At 38.6% G+C, this 25,032-nt stretch overlaps 1 protein-coding gene across 2 annotated transcripts in view; it reads left to right on the forward strand.

Annotated features, from left to right (window-relative positions):
* LOC124556505 (kinesin-like protein KIF3B) overlaps nt 1–25,032 on the forward strand; it is a 132,193-nt gene that overhangs the window by 68,068 nt on the left and 39,093 nt on the right. For both annotated transcript variants that reach the window (XM_047130460.1, XM_047130461.1), the window contains one exon: nt 5,826–6,016. In XM_047130460.1, coding sequence (XP_046986416.1) covers nt 5,826–6,016 — 191 coding nt within the window. The remainder of the gene's footprint in view (nt 1–5,825; nt 6,017–25,032) is intronic.

Below are 25,032 nucleotides of genomic sequence, written 5' to 3' on the forward strand. Positions count from 1 at the left end.
CAAGTTCTAATTAGCATTTGTTAATGTTTCTCTTAACAAAAGTGTTGTTTCAAACAGTACTGCACTATATTAGTGTACACATTCTTACTAGACACTGTGGTAAGATCTTTATTTAATCATGAAATAGCTCCATTGATTTTTGTCAAAATTGTGTTGTATCGTGCCAAAAAATACAGTAGTCAATTCTACTCCTTGTAATTTTTTGGTAATGAATGTCATCTTTATTCTGGATGTAAATGCATGTGTACTGCATAGAATTCAGGACTGTTGTTATTTTTCAACATAGTATCCATGCTAATTGAAAATGTAACTCCACTATAATTATAAAGCCCATTTCCTTTCTCTGATGTTCAAAGAACCATTAATATTTTAAAATTCAAAAGCAAATTGTAATTTACAACAATATATGTTTGTCACATTTCACTACTTTTGCTGTGTTCTTCAGCTCTTTGACAAATTTCTAATTATCACTGTTTGTTGCATACATATTGGTTTCATGTACACTCCACAATTGTTGTTCATATATTTCCTGTTCAGTTCACACCACACCTTAGTATGCTGGTACATGGGGTTTTTATTTTTATTTATTTATTGTTACAAATAATATAATGATTTACAATTATAAAGTTAAAAAGTAGTATAAAAGTAATAGAATAGCTAGTGTAATATTTATCTTTATGTGTGTTCCAAATTATACAGTAAACGTACATCCAATAATACCCATGCTACTAAGCATGCAGCTACTTCTAAATCAGTTCCAACAGAGACCCCTGCCAAACTGCGGTAACAACACTCAGCTATGAAGACAGATGCACAAAGCATCATGATGACACAAGATGAAATCCATGCCCAAAAACTGTTGTAATTCAAAGAAACACAGCATGAAACCATCAGATAGGCGGAGGTTAGTGGTAACCAATGAAGATTACTCTGAAATGAAACTAGATATATATGCTGCCAAAGTGGGAGGTAATTGTACTTTTCCATCCACTGTACAACACATTTGAACAAGACATGCTAGAAGGAAACCACTCGTGATTAATGGCTCCTATACTGCAATGGAATATAATAATTATGTATGAAAAGTTCTGTTCAGAATTGTGAATTATATTGGAATAAAGGAGATGACTCACCGAAAGGCAGAAGCACTGTGTTGTTGATAGGTACACAAACAAGAGGTACAGTTACCTTAGATGTCAACTTGAATGAATGGCCACTGCCAAACTGTTGCAAAAAATGAGGTGGACCACCCAGTGGCATGACATGCAACAGAGCACAACATGCAAGATTCCAATGACTACTTCACAACTAGTGCCATCTGGATCACCACCGCCGCTGCCACCACCACCACCACCACCTACAGCACATCTTTCACTCCCGTAACCTCTTAGAGGAGAAGGGAAAATGCCAGGCTAAAGAAACTAAGCCGTTTATCATCTGCTCCAGGTGGCATCTCAGAATAAAACAGATGTTTCTCGATCGTGGCTCCAAGAGCCCTCAGTCTCAAAAGTCTGGTGACCCTGCAATGTGATTTGATTGGCAAGGTGGTTTTGCTGATGATTTAGTCCAGCATGAACCAATTTTTGTTGAATCTGCTGAAGGGCAACATACGAAAAGGCGGCATCTTTGTAAAATTTAAGTTATAAAAATTACTTGCGTTCAGGAGCTTGGAGCACCTCATACGCCTCCTCCCCACTCTCTGAAAGACTGCAACACAGGTGAATTCAACAGTCTCAATGGATGTCAGCTGTGGGATTGACAATATATGATTTTCATTTAACAATTCAAATCTTGGAATGTGAGTGTAATTGTTATATCACTGTGCGGTGACTACAGTTCTCACCACAGAACTGAGATGGTGGTTGCATTACAAAGTTAGACGAACCTGGTTTCAGAGACAGCTTTAAGGAATACGAGCATCTGAAACAGTCATACAAGGATTAGGTCATAATGTAAAATTTATTGCTACATGTTTACAGGTTGGTTCTTAAGATGGCTAAAGGAACTGAATGATTGACTTCCAGCATTATTAAAGGATGTTACAGACCAAGTGCAATTTGTAAGAGAATAGGGATTTTGTGACATTGGAAGGCCTTCTCGTCAGACTGCAGGCAGTTTTTTAAGACAGCATCGGCACGCAGTATCCGATGTCCTTAACAGTGACCTGGTAACCACCTCGGTGACACCAATTGGTTTACATGATGATAAGGCAGTTTGAAGTCATGGAACAGAATTTTGGAACACAATAGTTTGTTTTAAATGTAATCAGGAAGCATTACAAGTAAACTGTATTTAGAGTTTGGTAGCACCATTGATTACATCCTCTGAGTGATGTTTTAACTATTTAATTGATCAAAGAGAAGTTGCAAAACTGAAAATATAGCAGTGTGCAGAAGGTACGAAGTCTGTTAATTGATTAAATCTTTTTGAGCATTGACCAGAATGATGTATGAAATTAGATTTAAGTAACAAAAGTCTAAAATGACAATTGCAAAATGTGACACTTCTCATTGCTTTAATGCATCTTATAAAAAAAAATAATAAATCATTTACAATAAACACCTGATGGGTGATTTCATTGACTCAGTTCGACGATCACAACAATAATTTAATTAATTTCAGTTAAACTGAATAGAAAGACTGTAAAAATAGCTCATGGCAAAACATCAAATGAACAAATGAGGCCAATCACAAATGACTATTAATTGAAACAGTGGCAAAAGCAAGCAATTCATATGATAAATACAGAATAGTAATAGTTTTAACTGAAGGAAAAAAATCCTAGGTGATATTACAAAGCTGGCTGCTGTGGTCGAGCGGTTCTAGGCGCTTTAGTCCAGAACCACGTGACTGCTATGGTCGCAGGTTTGAATCCTGCCTCGGGCATGGGTGTGTGTGATGTCCTTAGGTTAGTTAGGTTTAAGTAATTCTAAGTCCAGGGGACTGATGACCTGAGATGTTAAGTCCCATAGTGCTTAGAGCCATTTGAACCATTTGAGATTACAAAATTAGAGTTCATGACAGAGCAAAAATAAGTCATCTTTAACGTTTACATTTCACGACATTACAGTCGACAAGAATTTGGCCAAGGCACACGATCAGCTGGAGTGGCTGTACACATTCTACTACTGTGTGAGACAGCAATATACTTTCGTGCTCAGTGTTAGAATAGCAAGCAGGACAGAAGTTACTGTTGGAACAGTTATGTTAAGTAGAATATGCTAGAATACTGTAATGTGGGTGGGTGGTAACTTGATATACTGAGATTTGTTGATGTGCCTGTGTCATCAACTAGTCCAAGGACTTAAACAATTCAGTGTTGTTAATATCCAGAAGAAATGATAAAGCAGATTGTGTACTGAGAGAGGAGTTAAATCCCAGAATGAATAACATCAATGGATTGGTAGTAGTATCCAAAGTTTCTTTCAACTGTGTGGAGAAGCGGAATTCATCTCCCAGGATATAGCAATGGAATGCTTTGAATGGAAGACCACTGTTAGCTAGCATTACCTGGTATCTGTGTGGGGTGAAATTACGATTGGAACACAAGAGTGTAACCAGAATGGGGTATGGAATGGCATACAACTAGCTAATTCTTATGTAGTAGAACAAAAGTTGTTATTAATTCGACTATCAGTCAGGGACCAATTGAATTTGTAGTGTCTGAGACAAACTGTCTTCAGTATGTTCCAAGAAGAAACAGAACCTATAAAAAGATTCTGAAATGTGTCACCAATGTGTATTTAGTGAATGGGCGCATGGAACAGTGCTGTGTTGTGCTTATTCAGTGGCAGTTGAACAATAGATGGTTCAGTTTGGAAGTGTGTGGGATGATATCTCTGCAGAGTGCTTCAAAACAACAAAGCAGCCTACTCTGCAAAACTGGCGTGTGATCTGCACTTTCTGTAAAGCAAGCTTTCAAATTCATAAATGTGGAACATAACTTCACCATACCAGACAGTGGTAAAATTATGTAACAGTGTCTCAACATAGCAAAATAATGCCAACATATGAAAAAGCCATTCACTAGTAGAGGCAGATGATAAAATGTAAAGAAATAAGTAGATGTGGGATAATGGGGAGCATTTATCATGCAAATGTAAAAGTAATGACCCATTAGTAGCACAGGGACATGCATGCTTGTTGTGGGGAATTGAGGTAAACCCCAATAAAATGGAGTGGTGCACAGTGGAGAAGCAGCATCAGCTGTGTGGCTGGCATTGTTTGATGAAGGCCAGATGTCTGCACCGAGTAGGCTGTTGCCAATAGCAGCAATGCATGGGGAGAAGTTCTGTCCAGGCAGTGGTTATATCAAACTAACATGCCTATATCTTAACCAGTCAGGGCCTGATTGAAGCAAAGGCACAACAGACTTATCAATATAGCTAAAAATAGTGACATAGAAAATACTAATGCTATTTGCTGTGTAACAGTTCTGGTGCACATGGGCTTTTTATCTGAATGGTTCTTTCTTAGTTCTGCCAGAAATTGTTTATTTTCTTCAAACAAAGTTGCGAATTCAGCTAGAATAGGGAAAGATACTTCCTGATCTGCCTTATACAGGTGCTGAAGTTTCTTTCCAGTTTCCACTTTTATAAGGGACACAACTGAGGCAGAATTTATGGAAACTGTCCTTTCAGGTTGTTCATTTTCTTATAATGCTATTATCTCATCACTGTTTGCTTTGTGCACTTTGGCAGGTGTGGTACCCTGGGGAATTGTAACATCTCTGCTTCCAAAATTATCTGTGCTCACTGGCAAACACTCATTCAAGATAAACTGGGCTTCATAGGTGTCTGTTTACCATCTAAAATTCTGTTTCTTGTTAATGGATCCACTAAGAAAATATCTCCATTTAAAAAAACTTTCTACACCCCTGTCCGAATGATTTCCCAGTATTGCCCAATATTTTCTCAAATTTGTTTAACTTCAGTACTGCGGTACATGATTTAGTGTGTTGTCAGAATGAGGCCATTATTTACAGTTTTGTAAAAGCGTGAGGTAAGGGAATAAAATATGCATGTAGAAATGCGCACCCCTGTGTGCAATGTGACTGTCTATTTTAATATATTGATAAGTAACCATGCTCCAGGTTGTCATTGCAAGACTGTCTTTCAAGTCTCTCATGTGTATCCATGGGTCAAGGGTCATTGTTTCAAGGAAATTGCTTCTGAGGAAATACTTTATTCTCACTAAGCCTTTAGTTAATATTCTGTTAAGACACTTGGTAACCGTTAATGAAGTTTAAGGTATTAGAGAGGTGAGACTGATTTCTCCATTCATAAGATTCTTTGCATAACAGATATTGAAGTGATTTCAATAACATGTAAAGCAATAAAGAATAGTGATAAATTCAGTGGTTAGGTCAATGGTGTTGCCAATGCATTAATAAAATCGACAGTATTTCATCTCAGTTAAGTTACAAAGATGAATGTGCTGGTGGAAATACATTTCACAGTTTTATTGATTCAAAGTGCACAAGTTTCCTTCTCTTCTCAAAGGATGAAATATTGTGAGAAACAGTTTGTATTTATTTTGGTTTCATGCTATAGAACTTCATAATCACATTAGGAAGATTTTTCTACTTTTACACTTCTCCAGAGTCATATATACATTGTTATTCACAGACTGACCACGTGTGTGCATGTTTGTTTGTTTGTTAGGGAGTGAGTGAGTGAGTGACAGTGGGTTGGCAAGCATTAGTTGATCACGGTCAGTGCAGCATCATAGCCAATATTGTTGTAGGTCTGTATGAAAATGCTTTTTGTGCATGATAATTAGTTTTTTTCTGCTCTAAATTTTATGTTTATGTGAATATGTTTCAGATTCTCTTGGTGGAAATTCTAAAACCTTGATGGTGGCAAATATAGGCCCAGCTAGTTACAATTATGATGAAACACTTACAACACTGAGATATGCCAATCGTGCCAAAAACATTAAGAATCAGCCCAGAATTAATGAAGATCCTAAAGATGCCCTGCTGCGTGAATATCAAATGGAAATAGCTCGACTCAAGGTATGTTGGGATGAGTTTTATTTATATATTGTTCTATTACACAGTGGCACCTTCTTGATAATGTAGCATAAAGACTGATCAGTAATAATTATTACCATCTGTAACTGTTTTAAATTTTCTCCATAATCTTTCATCTGCCTCAACATGTTTACTCATTTTTTGCCTTACTCATGCTTGTGACATGTAAATGCATTGCACCACTGAACACCTCTTTGTAGGCCCTTGGCATGTTAACATGATAGTTGAAGATGGAGAATGGACTCTCATTTACAGTTGATTGCCACATTTGTGCAATATCGTACCCTCCACACACTCTTACAGTGGTGGTTGGGAAAAATTCTTTATCTGTGTAGGTACCTTGCAGTAGTAGACTAATCTAAAACTTAAATCCCATGGTGATTATTGAGAAGTGTCACGAGAGGCTTTTCTCATACACTGGAAATGTACATCTTGAATTTTGTCAACTTCAAGAGTTGTCTAAAAATATCACTACCAGATTCAAGCATCCAGATGGATGTGATTAAGTCTATTCTACATAACAACAAATGTTTCATCTTCATAATGTGTTATCAGAAGTGCAGAGAATAAAGGTATGTGTGTGAATTCTGCCACACTACACTCTGTTTTTACCCTAGTTTCTCAGAGGAAAGCATATTTAGTTTATTTCAACACTTTTGTTGAACTTCCCTTCATTTCCAGACAGTAAATTCAGTTATCACCCATTACCATCTAAAACATAAAAAAGTGGTGAGGGCGGTCTCATGGCACTCTGTCCTGCATATAATCCAAATATTGTTATATGTTTGACAAAATAAAATTCAAATATAGTTCAGCTGCAGAAAGTTTACCTGCCATAGAATTGTTTCAGTTAGTTGCAGGACAAGGAACCTAGAAAAAAGTTTTGTTAACATTGTTTGTTATGGAATGTTCATAATTATAAGATTACTCATCTTCTTGTTTGATGCTGAAGTCACTGTTGTCATCGTCATTGTCATCGTTGTCATCTTTGTTGTAACTTGTTGTTCTGTATATAAATTGGGACATGGTATCTCCAAGATATTCCCTGGGTCCAGAAAGTGTTTAATGGCAATATGTTAATCGTCTTCATTTAGCAAAGTCATCAATAATGCCGATTAGCTGTGCTCTCAAAATAACATAAACTGATATTAAATGTAACTTTCTCAAAATGAGGCATCAGATTAAAATAACATTATCATGCTTTCTTCACTTTTAAGTAATCATAAGAAACAATGTCCACATTTCTTGATACATTAACAATATATCACTTGGACACTTCAGAGACAGGTTACATTTTGACTACTCTCTTCCATGGCAGAACACTGGATCCCCACTACTACTGCTCACAGTAGTGTGGACATAAACCAAAGATACATTTATATTGACAGTTCATGGAGTATGATTCACATTGATATATACAGGGTGTCTCAGGAAATAACCCCTGCAGTGTCAGGTGCTAGAATAGACTCACAGCCCTTCCTTGCCTGTCATAAGAGGCAACTAATCAAGGTCCCCCCCCCTCCCCCGTCTTGTGACTGTTTTCGTACTTTTGAAGGTTTTTGCACTTTTCTCGTTTTTATTTTTAACTCTTCCCCCCCCCCCCCCCCCCCCCCCCTCCCCATTTTTTTACTTTTTAAATTCTGGTCCCCTTTTTGAGTTTGACCTCCACGTTCCAAATTTTACCGAAGTGTGGGCCATTTAGGCAAGGACGCCTTACTGTGGTGCACTAACTCCCCACTGTGTGCTGTTATCTTTTGCATCTACCAATCAAGTGGATCTACATCTGCACCCGAAATCCATCGTGGCAGACTGTCTGTCGTGGTGGGGTTCTCATGTACCCCCTTGGTGGTAGCCCCCTGACAACGCAGGGATTGAACTGCCGATGCCTGAGCTATGACCTCCCCATGTCAGCCAAGGAGTAGGTGCCTGTCCACTTCAGGGTACTGGGACTCCACGCAATGGCTACTGTGTCAGGTGGCCTTGGCCTTGGTGGGGTGGTACCCATGAGAAGAGCCTCCAATCGGAGTGAGTGTCATTGGGGCAGATGATCCACAATGAAAAGTACAAACTTATGGTGGCCGTACCATCACGGCTGTCTCATCAGTCAGGAAAAGTTACTTTAATGCAGAAGTTTACAATCCTATGGCATTTTCGTCATTGACTGTGCCTCAAGATGAGAGCCAGGCAAGCAGAAATGGAAGTGGACAGTTTGCGCCAAGTTCTTGATTTGTTCAGACACTGATGGTGGCTGTTTCACTTCAGTGAAGCCAGTGTTTTTCATTGAAAATACTGAAGATTGGTTTGGGGAGTTTGTGGCACTAGAGAAGATGAGAAATGGATCTTTGCTGATCGAAACATCACACACCAACCAATCACAGGCCCTTTAGGCCTGTGTCAAGTTAGGTGAGACACCAGTCACCATTTCTCCTCACAACAAGCGCAATAAAATTCAAAGTGTTATCTTCCATCAGGACCTAACACTTACAAACTGATGAAGAGCTGCGTACTAATCTGGCGTAGTGTGGACTCCATTTTGTTTGCCACATCCAGAAGGGACCCAAGAATAATAGAGTGGACACTTGAGCTTTTCTCCTAGCCTTCTATGGCAACATTTTGCCTGAGAAGGCTAGTGTATGGTTTATGGGTGTGATGTCAGGCCTTACTTTGCCCCTCAGATGTGATGCTTTAGGTGCCGAAGGTTCGGACACATCTCCTCCCACTGTTCTAATGAGGCTATCTGTAGGGCATGTGGACGGGTGTCCCACGAGGGAAGCCCTTGTGACCAACCCCCTCAGTGTTTGAACTGTCCAGAACCGCTCCCTCCCCATCGACCGTAATTCTCAGTGTTAAAGACAGAAAAGAAAATTGACCACCTGTCTTATCAAGATGCAAGAAAAAAGCTTGAAAAACTTCATCTGACTGACATGGTCTCCAATTTCACAACTGCCATGTCATAGTCCACACCTCACAGGCAGCAGTCCAGCCTAAGCACACAGACAACGGATTGCTCAGTCTGGTGGACCTTGATCTGGTAGCAAAGTAATCACACCCATATTACCCATTTGCCACATTCTCAGACCTGACACCAATGCTCCTTCAATGGAACTGTAACAGCTACTATTGCCATTTGACCGATCTCCGTCATCTAATGGCTACTTATTCTATAATTGGCATAGCACTTCAGGTAACACAGTTTAAGACAGCACACCTCCCTGCTCTGAAAAGCTACCACTCTACTGTACCAGTCCTGTTAATGTTGAGAGAGCATCTGGTGAGGCTTCACTTTCATACGCCCTCAATTTTCAGTGAGCAGATGCCCCTTACCACTGCACTAGAAGCCGGGGCCATTAGTGTCTACCTGTCAGTTCAGATGGTGGTATGTAATGTTTATCTACCCTATCTGCCCCCAGGCAGGCCTTTCCATTATCACGAGCTGTAAGAGTTAGTGGCACAGCTCCCTGCCCTCTTCCTCCTTGGGGCGGCGACACTATGCCTCACATAGTCTGAGTACTAAAGCACCTCCTTTCAGAATTGGGACATCTGTCTACTGAACATTGGAGCTGCAACCCGTTTCAGTGATGCCTATGGAACATTTTCAGCTATTGATCTCACAGTTTGCAGCCCGCGTATCTTATACCTGATTCAGTGGCGCATCCATGGCAATCTTTGTGACAGCGACCATTTTCCTATCGTTCTCTCCCTCATCCTGTCCTTTCACAGACATCTAGAACATGCTCCACAATGGCCGCTTTGGAAAGCTGATTGGCAGGCTTTTTCCTTTGCGGCCACTTTTGTGGCTAGTCGTGTGATGGATATTGACAAATTGGTACAAGATTCTATTGATATTATTACTCATGCTGCAGCAGCAACAGTAACCTCCTACTCCGGCTCATCTCGACAACCGCCAGTGCCATGGTGGTCTGAAAATATAGCCACAGCTATCAGGGAATTCTGCGGGGTGCTCCAACAGCACGAGCATCTTCCTTCTATGGATAATTTAATGACATTCAAAATACTCCAGTCAAAAGTGCGGTTTTTAATAAAGAAAAGGAAGCAGGGTTCGGGAGCAATTCAGTCTCGCACCCCACCGTCCCAAGTATGGAATAAACTCTGCTGCACTTATGGTCATCCACCACCCATGGCAATTCCTGGCATCCTTGTCATGTTTTGCAGCACACTTCACAGAAGCGTCAACTTGCTGTAATTACCATCCTCATTTCCTGGCCCACAAATGCCTTATTGAGCACTGCCCGCCAACTTTCAATGCACGTGGCTCCCTGTCGTACAGTATCACTTTTGGTGAGTGGCAGCGTCACAGCACTTTGGCAGAGTGTCATGATATGGCCCCTGGGCTCGACAAAATCCACACATTTTAATTGCATTTGGCAGTAGGGCAGGATAGTATTATTATTCCTGTCCTGAATCCAAGAAAGGACCCATATATTTTAACTATTGGCAAGTATCTCCAATGAATTTGCTGTGTAACCTATTCGAGCAAATGGTCACTCACCATCTTTGTTGGTGCCTTGAAGATGGAGGGCATATTCCAAAGCTGCTTTCGGGTCCACCACACATCAACTGGTTCATTTGCAATTCACAGTGCACAATGCTTTTGCACATCGCCAACATCTGATTGCCGTGTTCTTTGATCTACAGAAGGTGTACGATACCAGCTTGTGACATCACATCCTCTCTACACTGCATGAGTGGGGCTTCCGGTGCAGTTTACCCATTGTTATACAGAATTTCCTATCTCTCTATTACCCCCCCCCCCCCCCCCCCCCCCCCCCCCAGATCTGAATCGATTTGACTCTTGTCAACCAGTATGGGTTGTTCTGGACTACTGGAGTTCCTCAGTGATGGGTTGTTAGTGTAATGCTGTTTACTATCCCCATCAATGGTATCTGAAATGCAGTGACCCCCACAGTGTCTCCGTCACTGTAGATGGATGATTTTTGCCTGTACTATGCCTCTGCATCACTGCGCACCCCTGAGTGCCAGCTTCAGGGGGCTGTCTGGTGAGCCCATGACTGGACCCTGAACCAATGCTATCAGTTTTCCCCTGCAAAATCACAAGTTATGATTTTTCTCGACTCCAGACTGTGCACCCACACCCAGAAATTTATCTTGGTGACCAGTTACTTGAAGTCATTGACAATTTCCACTTCTTAGGTATTTTACTTGACCACAGGCTAACTTGGCTGCTGCATATCAGTCAGCGTAAGACGGCCTACATGAAGAAGCTGAATGTTCTCCATTTTCTTATCACTCCTTGTGGGGCATGGATCACATAGTTCTTCTGTGATTTTTTTAAGCGCTAACTATGGATGTGTTACCTATAGGTCGGCAGCATCAACCGTACTGAACCTGCTGGACCCTGTTCACCACACCGGCATGCGGTTGGCAGTGGGTCCCTTCCGCACGAGCCCTATTGACTGTCTCCTAACGGAAGCCAGTGTCCCACTGCTGCGGGTCAGGTGACAGCAGCTTCTGGCAAGTTATGCAGTCACAGTCTGTCAGCTGCCTACCTACCCATATCACTCAACTCTGTTCCACAAGCAGCTGTTCAGAGTGTTTGCACATCGCCCAAAACTGGGAAGACAAACTGGGATCCAACTCGAAATTCTACTGAAGGACCTCCAACAGCCTCCCTTAGTCTGTGTTCCTATAGACCCCTCTTGACGTCCCCCATGGGCTGTACCATGTCCTGTGATACAAATAGACCTCTTTTCTTTCCCCAAAGGATGCTGATCCTACCCTTCTCCAACACCTGTTTCTTTCAGTCCTCCATGATTACTCTAATTCAGTATATATCTACGCAGATGAATGGAAAGTCAGTGACAGGGTATCAAGAGACTGGATCTGCGTTACATCGACAAAGGCCTAGATAACCTAGTGTTTTAAGCGAAAATAAATTAGACAAGATGGGATGCCTTGGAAAGACGTCCACGAAAATCTGTGCACCTTTTGGCACTTCAGATTGGTGTGTCAAGAGCATCTGCTCACAGAGCTGTGCACAAACTGAAATTGAAACCATAAAAAATAATGGTAATGCATCAACTGAGGAACTTGGATACTGTTGCTTGTTGTTGCAACTGGCTGTTGCAGTCTGTGCACAATGGGGACGTTGATCCTGAGATGCTTTCTTTCTGACGAAGCATGGCTGGGTTGGTTAGGGTACATAAATACTCACTACAGTCATTGTAGGCACTTTTTTTTTTCTTCAAGAACTAACACTTAACGAATAGATGTATGGTTACTTAGTGCAAGACAATGCAAGACCACGTATTACTAATGCTTCTATGATGGAAATATGAAGTGTTTTTGACGATAGGATAGTTGACTGGCCTTCTCGTTCTCCACATCTAAATCTGTATAATTTTTATATTTGGGGATTGTTAAAAGACAAGATGTCTGAAACTAGTCCCAACACACTCCAAGAGTTGGAATACTGGGTTTGGTTAGTCATTTCCCAAATTTCAGCAGCCAAAATTCATTGATTGTTTGGTAAACATTCAGGAGATGTCAGGTTGCCCTTATCACAGAGGGACATCATTTTGAGCACCTACTGTAAACAGAGGTAAGCTTAAGTTAATCAGATGCCAATGTTGTTTAACTTTAGGGAAACACATGCACAGCCAACTACCTGCTGATTAGAGTCAGAGTGTCGGGCGCGGCACCGGTGACTGATGGCTGTGCCCTGTGCCCGCGGACCCCTCCCAGCCATCTATCGTGAGACACTTTGTACATTGACATATAATTACATTTTCTTAAGTTTGAATAATCAGATAGTTTTTGGAAGATTTTTGAAACAAAAGATATTAAATAACATGACAAAAAATATAGATTCCCAGATAGACCTGGATATTAACCAATAATCACACATTGAAAAAATACGCATTGTCAAAGCTATGAAATATAATTGGGATACATGATGTAACATACAATAATTTTGTGACTACAATACTCCAGAATTGAATAGGCACAGTCCCATTATAGTGGGAATTCAGAGACATTGGAGGTCAATGATGGTGATATCGATGATGATGATGATGATGATGATGATGATGATGATGATGGTGATGGTGAAACTCGTCTGCACCTACACACATATTACACAAGCCACCATGCAGTGCATGGTGGAGTGTACCCTGTCCCACCACTAGTCATCTCCTTTCCTGTTCCACCCTCAAATACAATGAGGGAAAGACAACTGTCTATATGTCCCCGTGTGAGTCCTAATTTTTCACATCTTATCATTGTGGTCCTTACATGAAATGTATGTTGGCAGCAGTAGAATCATTCTGCAGTCACCTTTAAATGCAAGTTCTCTAAATTTTTTCAGTAGCGTTCCTTGAAAAGGACATTGCCATCCCAGCAGGATTCCCCATTAGGGTTCCCAAAGCACCTCCGTAACACTTGCAACCATTCGGCTTCCTTTTGACAATCCTCACATGCTCCTTCCAGTTCATATCGCTTCTCAGTGTTACGCCCATATATTCAAATGATGTGAATGTGTCAGGCAGGACACTACTCATACTGTATCCAAACACTAGGGGTTTCTTTTTCCTGCTCATCCACACTAACTTACATTTTTCTACATTTAGAGCTAGGTGCTATGTGTCACACACACTAGAAATTTTGTCCAGGTCGTCTCGTACGCTTCTGTAGTAATTCAACTTCAACACTTTAATGTACACCACAGCATCAGCAAACAACAGCAGATCGCTGCCGTCCTTGTCTGCTGGATCATTCATGTATATACAAAATAATAGTGCTCCAGTCACACTTCTGTGGGGCACTCCTGATGATTATATCCTTCTCTCTGATGAACACTTGTTGTCGAGGACAACATTCTGGGTTCTATTACTTAATGGTTTTCGGGCCACTGACACATCTGGGAACCTATTCCATATGCTCACACCTTCATTAACAGGCTGCAGTGGGGCACTGTGTCAAATGTGTTTTGGAAATGTACAAATATGGAATCTGCATGCTGCCCTTCAGCCATTGTTCACTATGTATCGTGTGAGGAAAGAGCAAGCTGAGTTTCGCATGAGTGATGCTTCCTAAAACCATGCTGGTTTGTAGGCATAAGCTTTGTGGTCTCAAGGAATTTGATGATGATGATGATGATGATGATGATGATATTATTTTATTGTCATGAGGCCATTAAAGCAATAGATAGTGTCACACACATACTAAAGCTGATAACTTACAAGAAACAACAGGCTAGTTATTAACATTACAGTTTTATACTACAATTGATAAATTCCTTTGTATCATAAAATGGGTGGGCAACTAACTTGTCATGCAGTGTGTGTTTGAACACTTTTCTTTTAAACCTTATTCAGTTTGTGAAAGCTTATTGAATTATTTGTGCCCAGTGAGTTCATAGCTGTTAAATGATTTTGATAGTCAGTGAATGGAGTATAAACACATCTATTGCTTCATGTGTTGTAACATTGTACATTTTTTTCTGTGTTTTGCTTCCAGTAACTACTTCTTTGCATAAAAGAAAATGCATGTGTATATATTATTAGTTCACATAACAAAGGTTTACCATGTCGCTTATATGAAGAGCCAGTAATTACCTTAATAGCTTTCTTCTGCAGTATTAAGGTGTCATGCCCACAACTAGAATTTCCCCATAAAATAATACTTTATGATATTATGATATATAAAGTAGGATGCATTAACTTACTTCACAGTCTATAAGTCATTTTAACAAATAAATTGCTCTTGACATCTTACCAGTAATACATTGCACATGTTGACCCCAAGATAATTTATCATCTAAATATACCCTCAAAAACTTATATAACTTGGCTCATCTGATGTATGCTTGTCTTTTCAACTAAAAGCCATCTGCTGCATTCTTTTTTGATTCACCAGGAATCCATTTGCTTCAAAGTATTAGGATGCTTGAGCAGTTGTTTTTGCAACACAACTTTCAAGACTGTTAAAATCATTAACACTGTAAAGAAAAGTTGTGTGTCATCTGCATATAGCTCTGTACTGGATTTTATAAATTATGCCAGGTCATTAATTATTATTAGGAACAAGAAAGGATCCAGTACAGTTCTATGTGGAACACCTACCTTAACTTGTTATATATTGGACATTTCTTTGCTAACACAGTCAACTACTCACAGTTCTGTAGATATGATTTTAACAGTTTAAGGCTACCATCTATAATACCATAGAAGTCCATTTTTTTTCTAAAAGTGGTGTATACTGTACACCCTACACAGTCAAAGGCTTTACGTAGATCACAAAAAGTTTCTTGAGCAAAACCTTTGTCCACAAGCACTCAAAAGTAGATCTGTGACTACAGAGTCTATGCCTCAGCAGTTAATAAATTTTTACTAAAGCCATATTTTCAAAGTAAATGTGTAACTGTTAGTAAATAATACACTGACATGCAGTGTATATATATTAAAAATACTAGTACTATGTAAATTGGCCTGGAACTTGGCCTGGAACTTTACAGTGAGTCTTTATCTCCCTTTTTATAAATTGAAACTACCCTAGACACTTCAAGCTCATCAAGAAAATATTCCTCAGACATACACTTATTTATACATGTTAATGGGTACACAATACAGTCGATTCAGGCTAATTAAATATATTGCACAACATGACTTAATTTTTGAAACTTGTTAATTGTTTACTATGCTATCGATTTTGTCTGTTAAAGGCTTTGTCAGTTACTTTGCATTTCTATATAGGAATGTTGTCATTAAATAGCATCAGAACTGCTTTAAGAAACCTTTCAAATGTTATCTTTGCTGAGAAATCATTACTTAAAGTGTAGTGGGACAATAACATTGGCCAATCCAGTCTGTTAAGCAAGAGACTTAATTTTATCATGAGTGACAGGTTTGGTGATGAAAAATTTTGTGACAGGCCTAGTTACATGTTGTATTCCAAAAGTAATGTCTGCTGGCCAATATTTAATTGATGGTAGGCATGAATGAAGTTTCATGCATGCACTGATGTCGACCAACTCTTTAGAAAACTATTGCAGTGTTGGTTTGATTCAGTTGTTATTTGCCAGTCAGTGAGAGCAGATCACAATAACTAGTGCAATCATAGATCCAACTAGTTGTTAAGTGTATGGTATGATTAGATTTTTGCTGGCGAAAGGATCTTCAGCTGCTGAAATGCATTGTGAGTTATGTACCCGAAGTAATGAGTGACAAACAAGATCAAAAATGGTGTCGAGAATTTCAAAACTGCCTCATAAGTGTTCACAATGAACAACAGTGTGACAAGCCCAGTATTTGGACTGACGACATCATTGATAAAGTGAAAGAACAACTTCGAAGTGATCAGTGATTGACGTTTAGTGATCTGGATAATGAATTCCAAAATGTTACTCAAACCACAGTTCACAGGATTGTCACTGAACAGCTTGTATATGGGCAGTGAGATGTGGATATTTTACACCAATGCAGAATCAAAACAGCCAGTGTAGTGGCACCATTCAAGTTCACCCAAACCAAAGAAGTTTAAGCTATCTCCATTCTCAAATCGAAAAATGATGGCAACCATTGTCTAGGATGAAAAGGGCATTCTTTTGATTGATTTCATGGACCATGGATCAACAGTTACACCTGACATATACTGTGAAATGTGAGCCACACTGAGAAAAACAGTCCAAAATCAATGCCAGAGGAAACTGTTGTCTGGTGTAGTCATCCTTCACAACAATGAATGCCCTCACTCTGCTGCCAAAACCATAGAGAAGATTAAAGATTTCCATTGAGAACTTTTTGATCAGCCTCTGTACAGTCCCGAACCTGCACCGAGTGACTATTTCCTCTTCATGCATTTGAAAAAATTGCTGGATGAGCAGTGATTTAAAGACAATGGTGCACTGAAGACTAACATTACCAACTTGTTAAATTGCCAGGCAGCAGATCTCTGCAGATGGATTGAAGAAGCCGGTGCAGCATTACAGAAAGTGTATAGATGTGAATGACGATTATGTTGAAAAGTAGATATGTAGTAAAATATTACCGTTAATAAAGAACCTTTCTCATGAGCTTGTTGCGCTCCCTCCCTCCCTCCCTCCCTCCCTCCCTCCCTCCCTCCCTCCCTCCCTCCCTCCCTCCCTCCCTCCCATCTCCCTCCCTCCCATCTCCCTCCTCTTTTCTTTTCTCCCCCCCCCCCCCCCCCACTTATAAAATGGACTTTAGTTTTGGAATACACCTTGCACATTACTCTTATCAAGAGAGAAAAAACTTCTATACTTCAAAGATACGGAATTATGATCTGAAAATTGAGACACTAACATATCACATTATTTTTCTGTAGTTTTAAAATTGACAACAATGTTGTCAAAACAGACTTGATCTCTTGTGGGGCCCATTATTAATTGAGTGTATGTTGCACTGTCTTAGTTAATTTTTCAGTTCTGTGACACTATGTATGTGGTGTTACATCAAAATCTGCATTCAGATCTCCACTTATTACAGTTTCATAATGCAACCATGTAGTCTCCCTAAGTTCATTCAACAAATTTTTCTAAAAACACATGTATGATACCCATAGGTGATCTGTACAAAGATATTACTGCTAACTTAAAACGGCCAATAACTGTTCCAGCAGCTTAAAAGTTCTGTTTTTCAAACGAATAGATCAACAGAGTTACTGGTTAATATAGACTGCAACATCACTTCATATGTGCAATTTTCTACAGTAACTATTTGCTATATTATAGTTATCAAATTTCAGTTGTTGTCCCAGATCATCATATTCTGTGGAAAACGTACTTTTCATTTCACATTTATGCTGACACAGTGTTTTATATGGTTCTGCAATTTAAGCACATTACACCTTTGATAGCATGTTTCTTGCAGAAGTAAGAATCTGTGTTCATTGTTTTCCATTGCTCATTGGTGATGTACTGGACATACACGTTTCTTTTATCTCCATTTTCAGCAGGCTTGCTGCTTAGGTCTGCTGCTTTTTTGATAATTGCTCATCTCTGCCACTGTTTTGATAATATAACATGTGCACACATTTTCATGGTATGTGCCATTATTTTTGCAGAATGAAAAATTTTGCCTGTTGTTCATACATTTATTTTAGGACTAAAGTATTTCTGAGCTACATGTGACACTCTCTTGAATTTTTGTTGAGCTGTTCATGTAGTCATAAGATTTTCTTCTGTTTTGTTATGTTGCGGAATAATCCTGTTTTCATGCTCAAGTTCTCTCTGTTCATTCTGCAGATCACTAATGTGATCACAAATCATAACTATGATAGTTTGCAACCACAAAATTTCTTTGAAGAGCTCATTTCTGGTTCTTGTGAACACATCACTCGATTTCATCACTGAAACCTCGGGCATGTCTGATTGTGGAATGTAATTTTTCAGAACTTTTTCACTCTTTATTTGGTATTTGCACTTAAATCATGAAGAACACAATACTTTCCATCTTTTACATTAATATTTTCACCTATTCAGCATATTCCTTTACATTTATTGTGTATACACCACTTGAATAACTACTAAGCACTACCAGCTGTCATCTTGCTATTCAGTAAAAGCAGACAAAATTCTTTTTGAGCATAGCACTTAAAAACAATGTTTAGGTAGTATAGCCAGTCACCCACAATTAAATATGTTGCTCCACAATGTAGTAGTTGGCTCTTCAACATAAGTCACATTAAATTTTTAATTTTTCCCATGTTCGCAGTCTGGAAATGTCAGTGCAGTGTATAAACATTTTCATGTTACAGACATAAGGTATTAAAATGTCAATATTTTTTCTGCAGCTGCTAGTGAAATTATCATCGTCTTGATGAACAGAAATACCACTGTGCTATCCGTTGTTGCCTCATGGCAAAATTTAGCAAAAAGGGGAGAATAAAAATATGGATTTTGTACATTAAGAAAGAAAAGAAAATCTTTTTAATTTCAAATTTTGGTTGATCGTTGGTGAGAGAGTCTTTCTTAATGGTGTTGTTATAGTCTTTAATCTAATAAGAAGAAAGATGTGATTAAAAAAATGGCTGTTTTGAAGGTGTTGTCTCTGTCACACAAGAATCTTTAAATATAAATAAAAAATTGTGTTACCGAAGTGCATTTAGCAAAATGACAGATTTGAAGGCAAGGTATATGACATTCATGAGAGATAAAAACACAGGTTGCTCTCGAGAAAAAATTTGAGAGATGATGTGAACAATGCTTACTACAGATACAGGCTATAGATATGACATTTATTTATTTATATTCTGAAGGCCACCTTTCTTGTAGAAGATAGAAACAGTGGTCAGATAGTTAAAGGAGTTCTGTTTCACACTAAATAAATAAATAAGGGCATAAAGTGTAACACACAGTAGTCTATGCCTCTGTTTGTGCACAAATAGACTGAATAGGGCAGCACACACTATTAGTTTACCTTGCTACTGCTGCGTTAATTTTAGGAAAGCTTATAACTTATGGTTTGCATGGTGAAGCTAATAGTACATTGAGATATCAGTTTCCAAAATGGCTTCATACTGAGTGGAATGTATCAAAAATGTCTTGCAGAAAATGGTATGATGTCAAATGTAAGAAAAACAATGGTGGTGATAGATAATTAAGACAACATTGAGCAAAAAAGACTGGTTCGTATAAATATTAACATATTATTGAAAAATGCAAAATCACCTTCCCTGATTATTTATGTAATAGTAGTTTAAGAAACAAATGAGAGATAAATAAAATGACTGTAACTCTGTGTAAGTACTTAGTAGTGGTACAGAATATGACAAAGGAATACTATTCAAGAAGGAAAATGTGTATCTGTAACTACAGAAGTCAGAGATATAGCCACTTAATGCAAGGCTATCAAGGAAAATTTAATTGTATCAGTTAATTTGTCTCGTGGTGATTTCACTAATGAAAGTGCCATTAAAGCAGAGTTGCTAAACATGGTTTTCGGAAACTAAAGAAGATGAAGTAAATATTCCAGAATTTGAATCTAGAACATCTGTCAACATGAGTATCTTAGAAATAGACATCCTTGGTGTAGTGAAGCAGCTTAAATCACTTAATAGAGGTGAGGATTCTGGTCCAGATTTTGTAGTAGTCAGATTCCTTTCAGAGTATGCTGATACAATAGGTTTATACTTGGTAATGCTATACAATTGTTTACTTTATGAAAGGTCAGTACCTAAAAACTGGTAAGTTCCAAACGTCACACCACTACCCAAGTAAGGAACTAGGAATAATCCACTGAATTACAGACCCATGTCACTAAAACAATCAGCAGTAAGATTTTTGAACATTGTGAATTATCTCAAAGGAAACAATTTATTGACAAATAGTCAGCACGGATTCAGAAAATATCATTCTTGGGAAACATAACTAACTCTCTATTCTTACAAATAAATGGGTGCTATGGACAGGGGATGTCATATTGATTCCATATTTTTAGATTTGCAGAAGGCTTTTGACACTATCCCTCACAAGCATCTTGTAATCAGATAGCATGCATATCGAGTATCGCCTCAGTTGTGAGACTGGATTGGTGATTTCCTGTCATAAAGGTCACAGTTCATAATAACTGATGGAAAGTCATTGAATAAAATGGAAGGTATGTCTGGCATTCCCCAAGGAAGTATTATGGGCATTCTGCTGTTTCTGATTTACAGAAATTATATAGCAGACAATTGTTGTTGTTGTGGTCTTCAGTCCTGAGACTGGTTTGATGCAGCTCTCCATGCTACTCTATCCTGTGCAAGCTTCTTCATCTCCCAGTACCTACTGCAACCTACATCCTTCTGAATCTGCTTAGTGTATTCATCTCTTGATCTCCCTCTACGATTTTTACCCTCCAATGCTAAATTTGTGATCCCTTGATGCCTCAAAACATGTCCTACCAACCGATCCCTTCTTCAAGTCAAGTTGTGCCACAAATGTCTCTTCTCCCCAATCCTATTCAATACCTCCTCATTAGTTATGTGATCTACCCACCTTATCTTCAGCATTCTTCTGTAGCACCACATTTTGAAAGCTTCTATTCTTTTCTTGTCCATACTAGTTATCGTCCATGTTTCACTTCCATACATGGCTACACTCCATACAAATACTTTAAGAAACGACTTCCTGACACTTAAATCTATATTCGATGTTAACAAATTTCTCTTCTTCAGAAACGATTTCCTTGCCATTGCCAGTCTACATTTTACATCCTCTCTACTTCGACCATCATCAGTTATTTTACTCCCTAAATAGCAAAACTCCTTTACTACTTTAAGTGTCTCATTTCCTAATCTAATTCCCTCAGCATCACCCGATTTAATTTGACTACATTCCATTATCCTCGTTTTGCTTTTGTCGATGTTCATCTTATATCCTCCTTTCAAGACACTGTCCATTCCGTTCAACTGCTCTTCCAAGTCCTTTGCTGTCTCTGACAGAATTACAATGTCATCGGCGAACCTCAAAGTTTTTACTTCTTCTCCATGAATTTTAATACCTACTCCGAATTTTTCTTTTGTTTCCTTTACTGCTTGCTCAATATACAGATTGAATAACATTGGGGAGAGGCTACAACCCTGTCTCACTCCTTTCCCAACCACTGCTTCCCTTTCATGCCCCTCGACTCTTATAACTGCCATCTGGTTTCCGTACAAATTGTAAATAGCCTTTCGCTCCCTGTATTTTACCCCTGCCACCTTTAGAATGTGAAAGAGAGTATTCCAGTCAACATTGTCAAAAGCGTAGCAGACAATATGAGCAGCCATCGTAGGTTGTTTAGAGGTGATGGCATTTAGCCTCTTGTAAAGTCATCAGTGGCAGTTGACTCTAAATAATGAAAAGCATGAAGTCATCCACGTGAGTACGGAAAGATAAATAAAGGGATAAGATTGACAGATTATACATCAAACTTTATTTCGTCTGTCTGTCCTGTATACAAATATTACAGATGTTGATGATGATGATGATGATGGTGATGATGATGATGGCTGATGTTGTAGTAGTTGTTGCCTTCAGTCCGAACACTGTTATGAACCCAGCTCTCCATGCTGCTTTATCCTGTGCAAGCCACTTCATCTCAGTAAAACTGCTGTAACCTACACCCTTTTGAAGCCGCTTACTATATTCATCTTGTGGTCTCTCTCTACAATTTTTTACCCCTCCCGTTCTCTCCCACACCTTACTTCCCTAAAGTATTAAAGTGGTGATCACTTGATATCCCAGAATTCTTTTATCGCCAATTCTTTTCAGTACCTAATCATTGGTTATGTGATCTACCCATCTAATTTTTGGCATTCTTCCTATTCTCTTATTGTCTGAACTGTGTATCACCTACATTTCGTTTCCATACAATGCTACACTCAAGACAAATACTGTCAGAAAATACTTTCAAACACTAAAATCTGTCTTTGATGTTAATAAATTTCTGTTTTTTGGAAACACTTTTCCTGCCTTTGCAAGTCTGTATTTTTTTATCCTCTATTCTTCAGCCGTTATCAGCTATTTTACTGCCCGTATAGTAAAACTCATTTACTACTTTGTGTCATTTCCTAATCTGATTCCCTCAGCTTCACCTGACGTAATAAGACTACATTCTGTTACCCTTATTTTGCTTTTGTTGTTGTTTGTCTTATATCTTCATTTCGAGACACTTCCGTGTACTTTGCTGTCACTAACAGAATTACAGTGTCCTCAGCAAACCTCAAAGTTTCTATTTCTTTTCTGTGAACTTTAACTCCATCAAATTTCTTATTCGATTCCTTTAGTGCTAGCTAAATGTACAGATTGAATAATGCTGGGGATAGGCTACAACCCTTTCTCACTCCCTTCTCAAGCACTGCTTCCCTTTCATACCTCTTGACACTTATATCTGCCATCTGGTTTCTGTGCAAGCTGTAAACAGTGTTTCACTCCCTGTGTTTTATCCCTGCTACCTTCGTAATTTCAAAGAGCATATTCCAGTTAACATTGTGAAAAGCTTTCTCTAAGTCTACAAATGCTATAAACATACAAGGGAATGATCCAGTTTGACATGTCAAAACTTTCCCTGAATTTTTTTATACTGGGAGAGTACACAAAAAAAATGCACTGTAAAAATTTAGCTGCCAAGATGTGTTGCAAGGTGGTGTTTTTTTTTTTTTTTCTCTCTCTCTCTCTCAATGGTTAAAATTGCCTAATTCGTAGCCCACCAGGTGACTGGAGAAATGTAAAAAATGTAAACCCCCATAGAAACTGTAATAGACAGCGCATGTGCAGTGAGGTGGGCGCACATCCTTGGACAACAGCACATCAGTAAACAGAAAACACAACACATCCCGATCGTATTTTGTAAATTGATTTTCAGTATGTGTTTGAGAGTTTCTCTGACACAATTTTTCACAGTTACTTCTCACTTGAAACTAAATCTCATTTAATATCTGTAATAATTACCAGTTACTAAATGTTACCAACAGAGATAAAACTGGATTAATATTCATAGTTTTTTCGTAACATATACCTGCTAGCAGTATCTGCCTTTGTGTAGGTTCCAGGGCTTCACAGTAATGAGGAATCAAAGTAATGTCCTCAGTCTTGCAAAGATGAAATATGACAAATGTAGTATGCTATTGAAATTACCTACTTCTCCTGAAGAACTACATATGCTATATTTGCTAGTTAATTTCTTGGACATTCATTTGAATGGTGTCGATGTTTCTTTAGAAACTCTGAAAACTTTAGAAAAAAAGGAAGTAACTGTGATGATTCTCTGAACTGTGGTTCAGAAAGTGATAGTTGTGCCAATGAAAGTCCCGTAATAGCATTCAGTGATAAAGAAAAGGCTGTGAATTTTTGATTAAGCTAAGGAGAGAAAAAAACGCTTAAATTCAAGCATTGTGAAAAACCTGGTTTCTTTTCATAAAATCTGAGTCCAAACTGTATAAATGGAAGAAACATTTACATGAAGTAAAAAATATGCGCCAACATGAAACTCGGCAAAAGTGTGAAGGAAAAATTGTTTGAAATATTTAGAACTGCTCGTGAAAGACACTGCTCAGTTACCGATGGAGATCTGTAGACTGGACCCTCCGAATTGCAAGTGAGAAGAATATAGCTGATTTCCAGACTTCTTTGATCTTGTTAAGCAGATTCTCAATATCTCACAGTGCTGAGGTCACAAAATTACGGAGTTTACTTGAAGTAAACATGTAGAGCTGCCCTTAATGAGTGGTACTATAGAGAAATTCATAGCTCACATGAAGATAAAGCTTTCTGTTATCCCTTCAACTGCTGTGTATAGTGCTTATCATCAGATTTCGTGAAATAATTGCATACGAACTGCACTTCATAATTTCAGGCAGAAATAAAGACAGAGCTGATTGTGCAGTTGATGACTACTGACACACAACACAGGTATACAATAATGCCAGTGATAAATATGTGTGGTTCACTGTTACCACAGCTTTATATCTGTCTTCATGAACTTGAAGGCAAGTTAGGACCAAAAATAAAATAAAAAATTGTAATTGCCATATCAAAATCTGGAAAAATGACAAAGAATAACGTTCAACATTTCATTGGAAATGTATTCTTAGAAGTTCTCCTCTCTCTCTCTCTCTCTCTCTCTCTCTCTCTCTCTATTTCATATGATACCTCTGTTTTTGAGTACTACAATGAAAAGGCTGCTGATATCATGTGTATTCCATGCCGAATTGCTAATGTGATTCAACCCCTCGATAAAGAACTTGTTTGACAGTGGAAAGCATTTTTCAGGAAATTGTCAGACAATATAATTTCCAGTAGGTCTTTGTCATTTCAGATCTATCAGCAGAACAGTATTCTTAAACTTCAGTCATTTGCACATTATCAGTTTGCATTGCCATGTTTTGCATATTTGATCTAGTATGCCTGGTAAGCAGCCCAGTATGAAGAACAAAGAGAGGGCACAATTTTTGTGAAGTGCATGAATACATTAATTTTTCTTTTGTCTGGTGTGACTGATGTAAGGAAAATGTTTTGTTTTGTGAGTCAATAGGCACTT

This window comes from Schistocerca americana, chromosome X (assembly GCF_021461395.2).
Source record: "Schistocerca americana isolate TAMUIC-IGC-003095 chromosome X, iqSchAmer2.1, whole genome shotgun sequence".
NCBI lineage: Eukaryota > Metazoa > Arthropoda > Insecta > Orthoptera > Acrididae > Schistocerca > Schistocerca americana.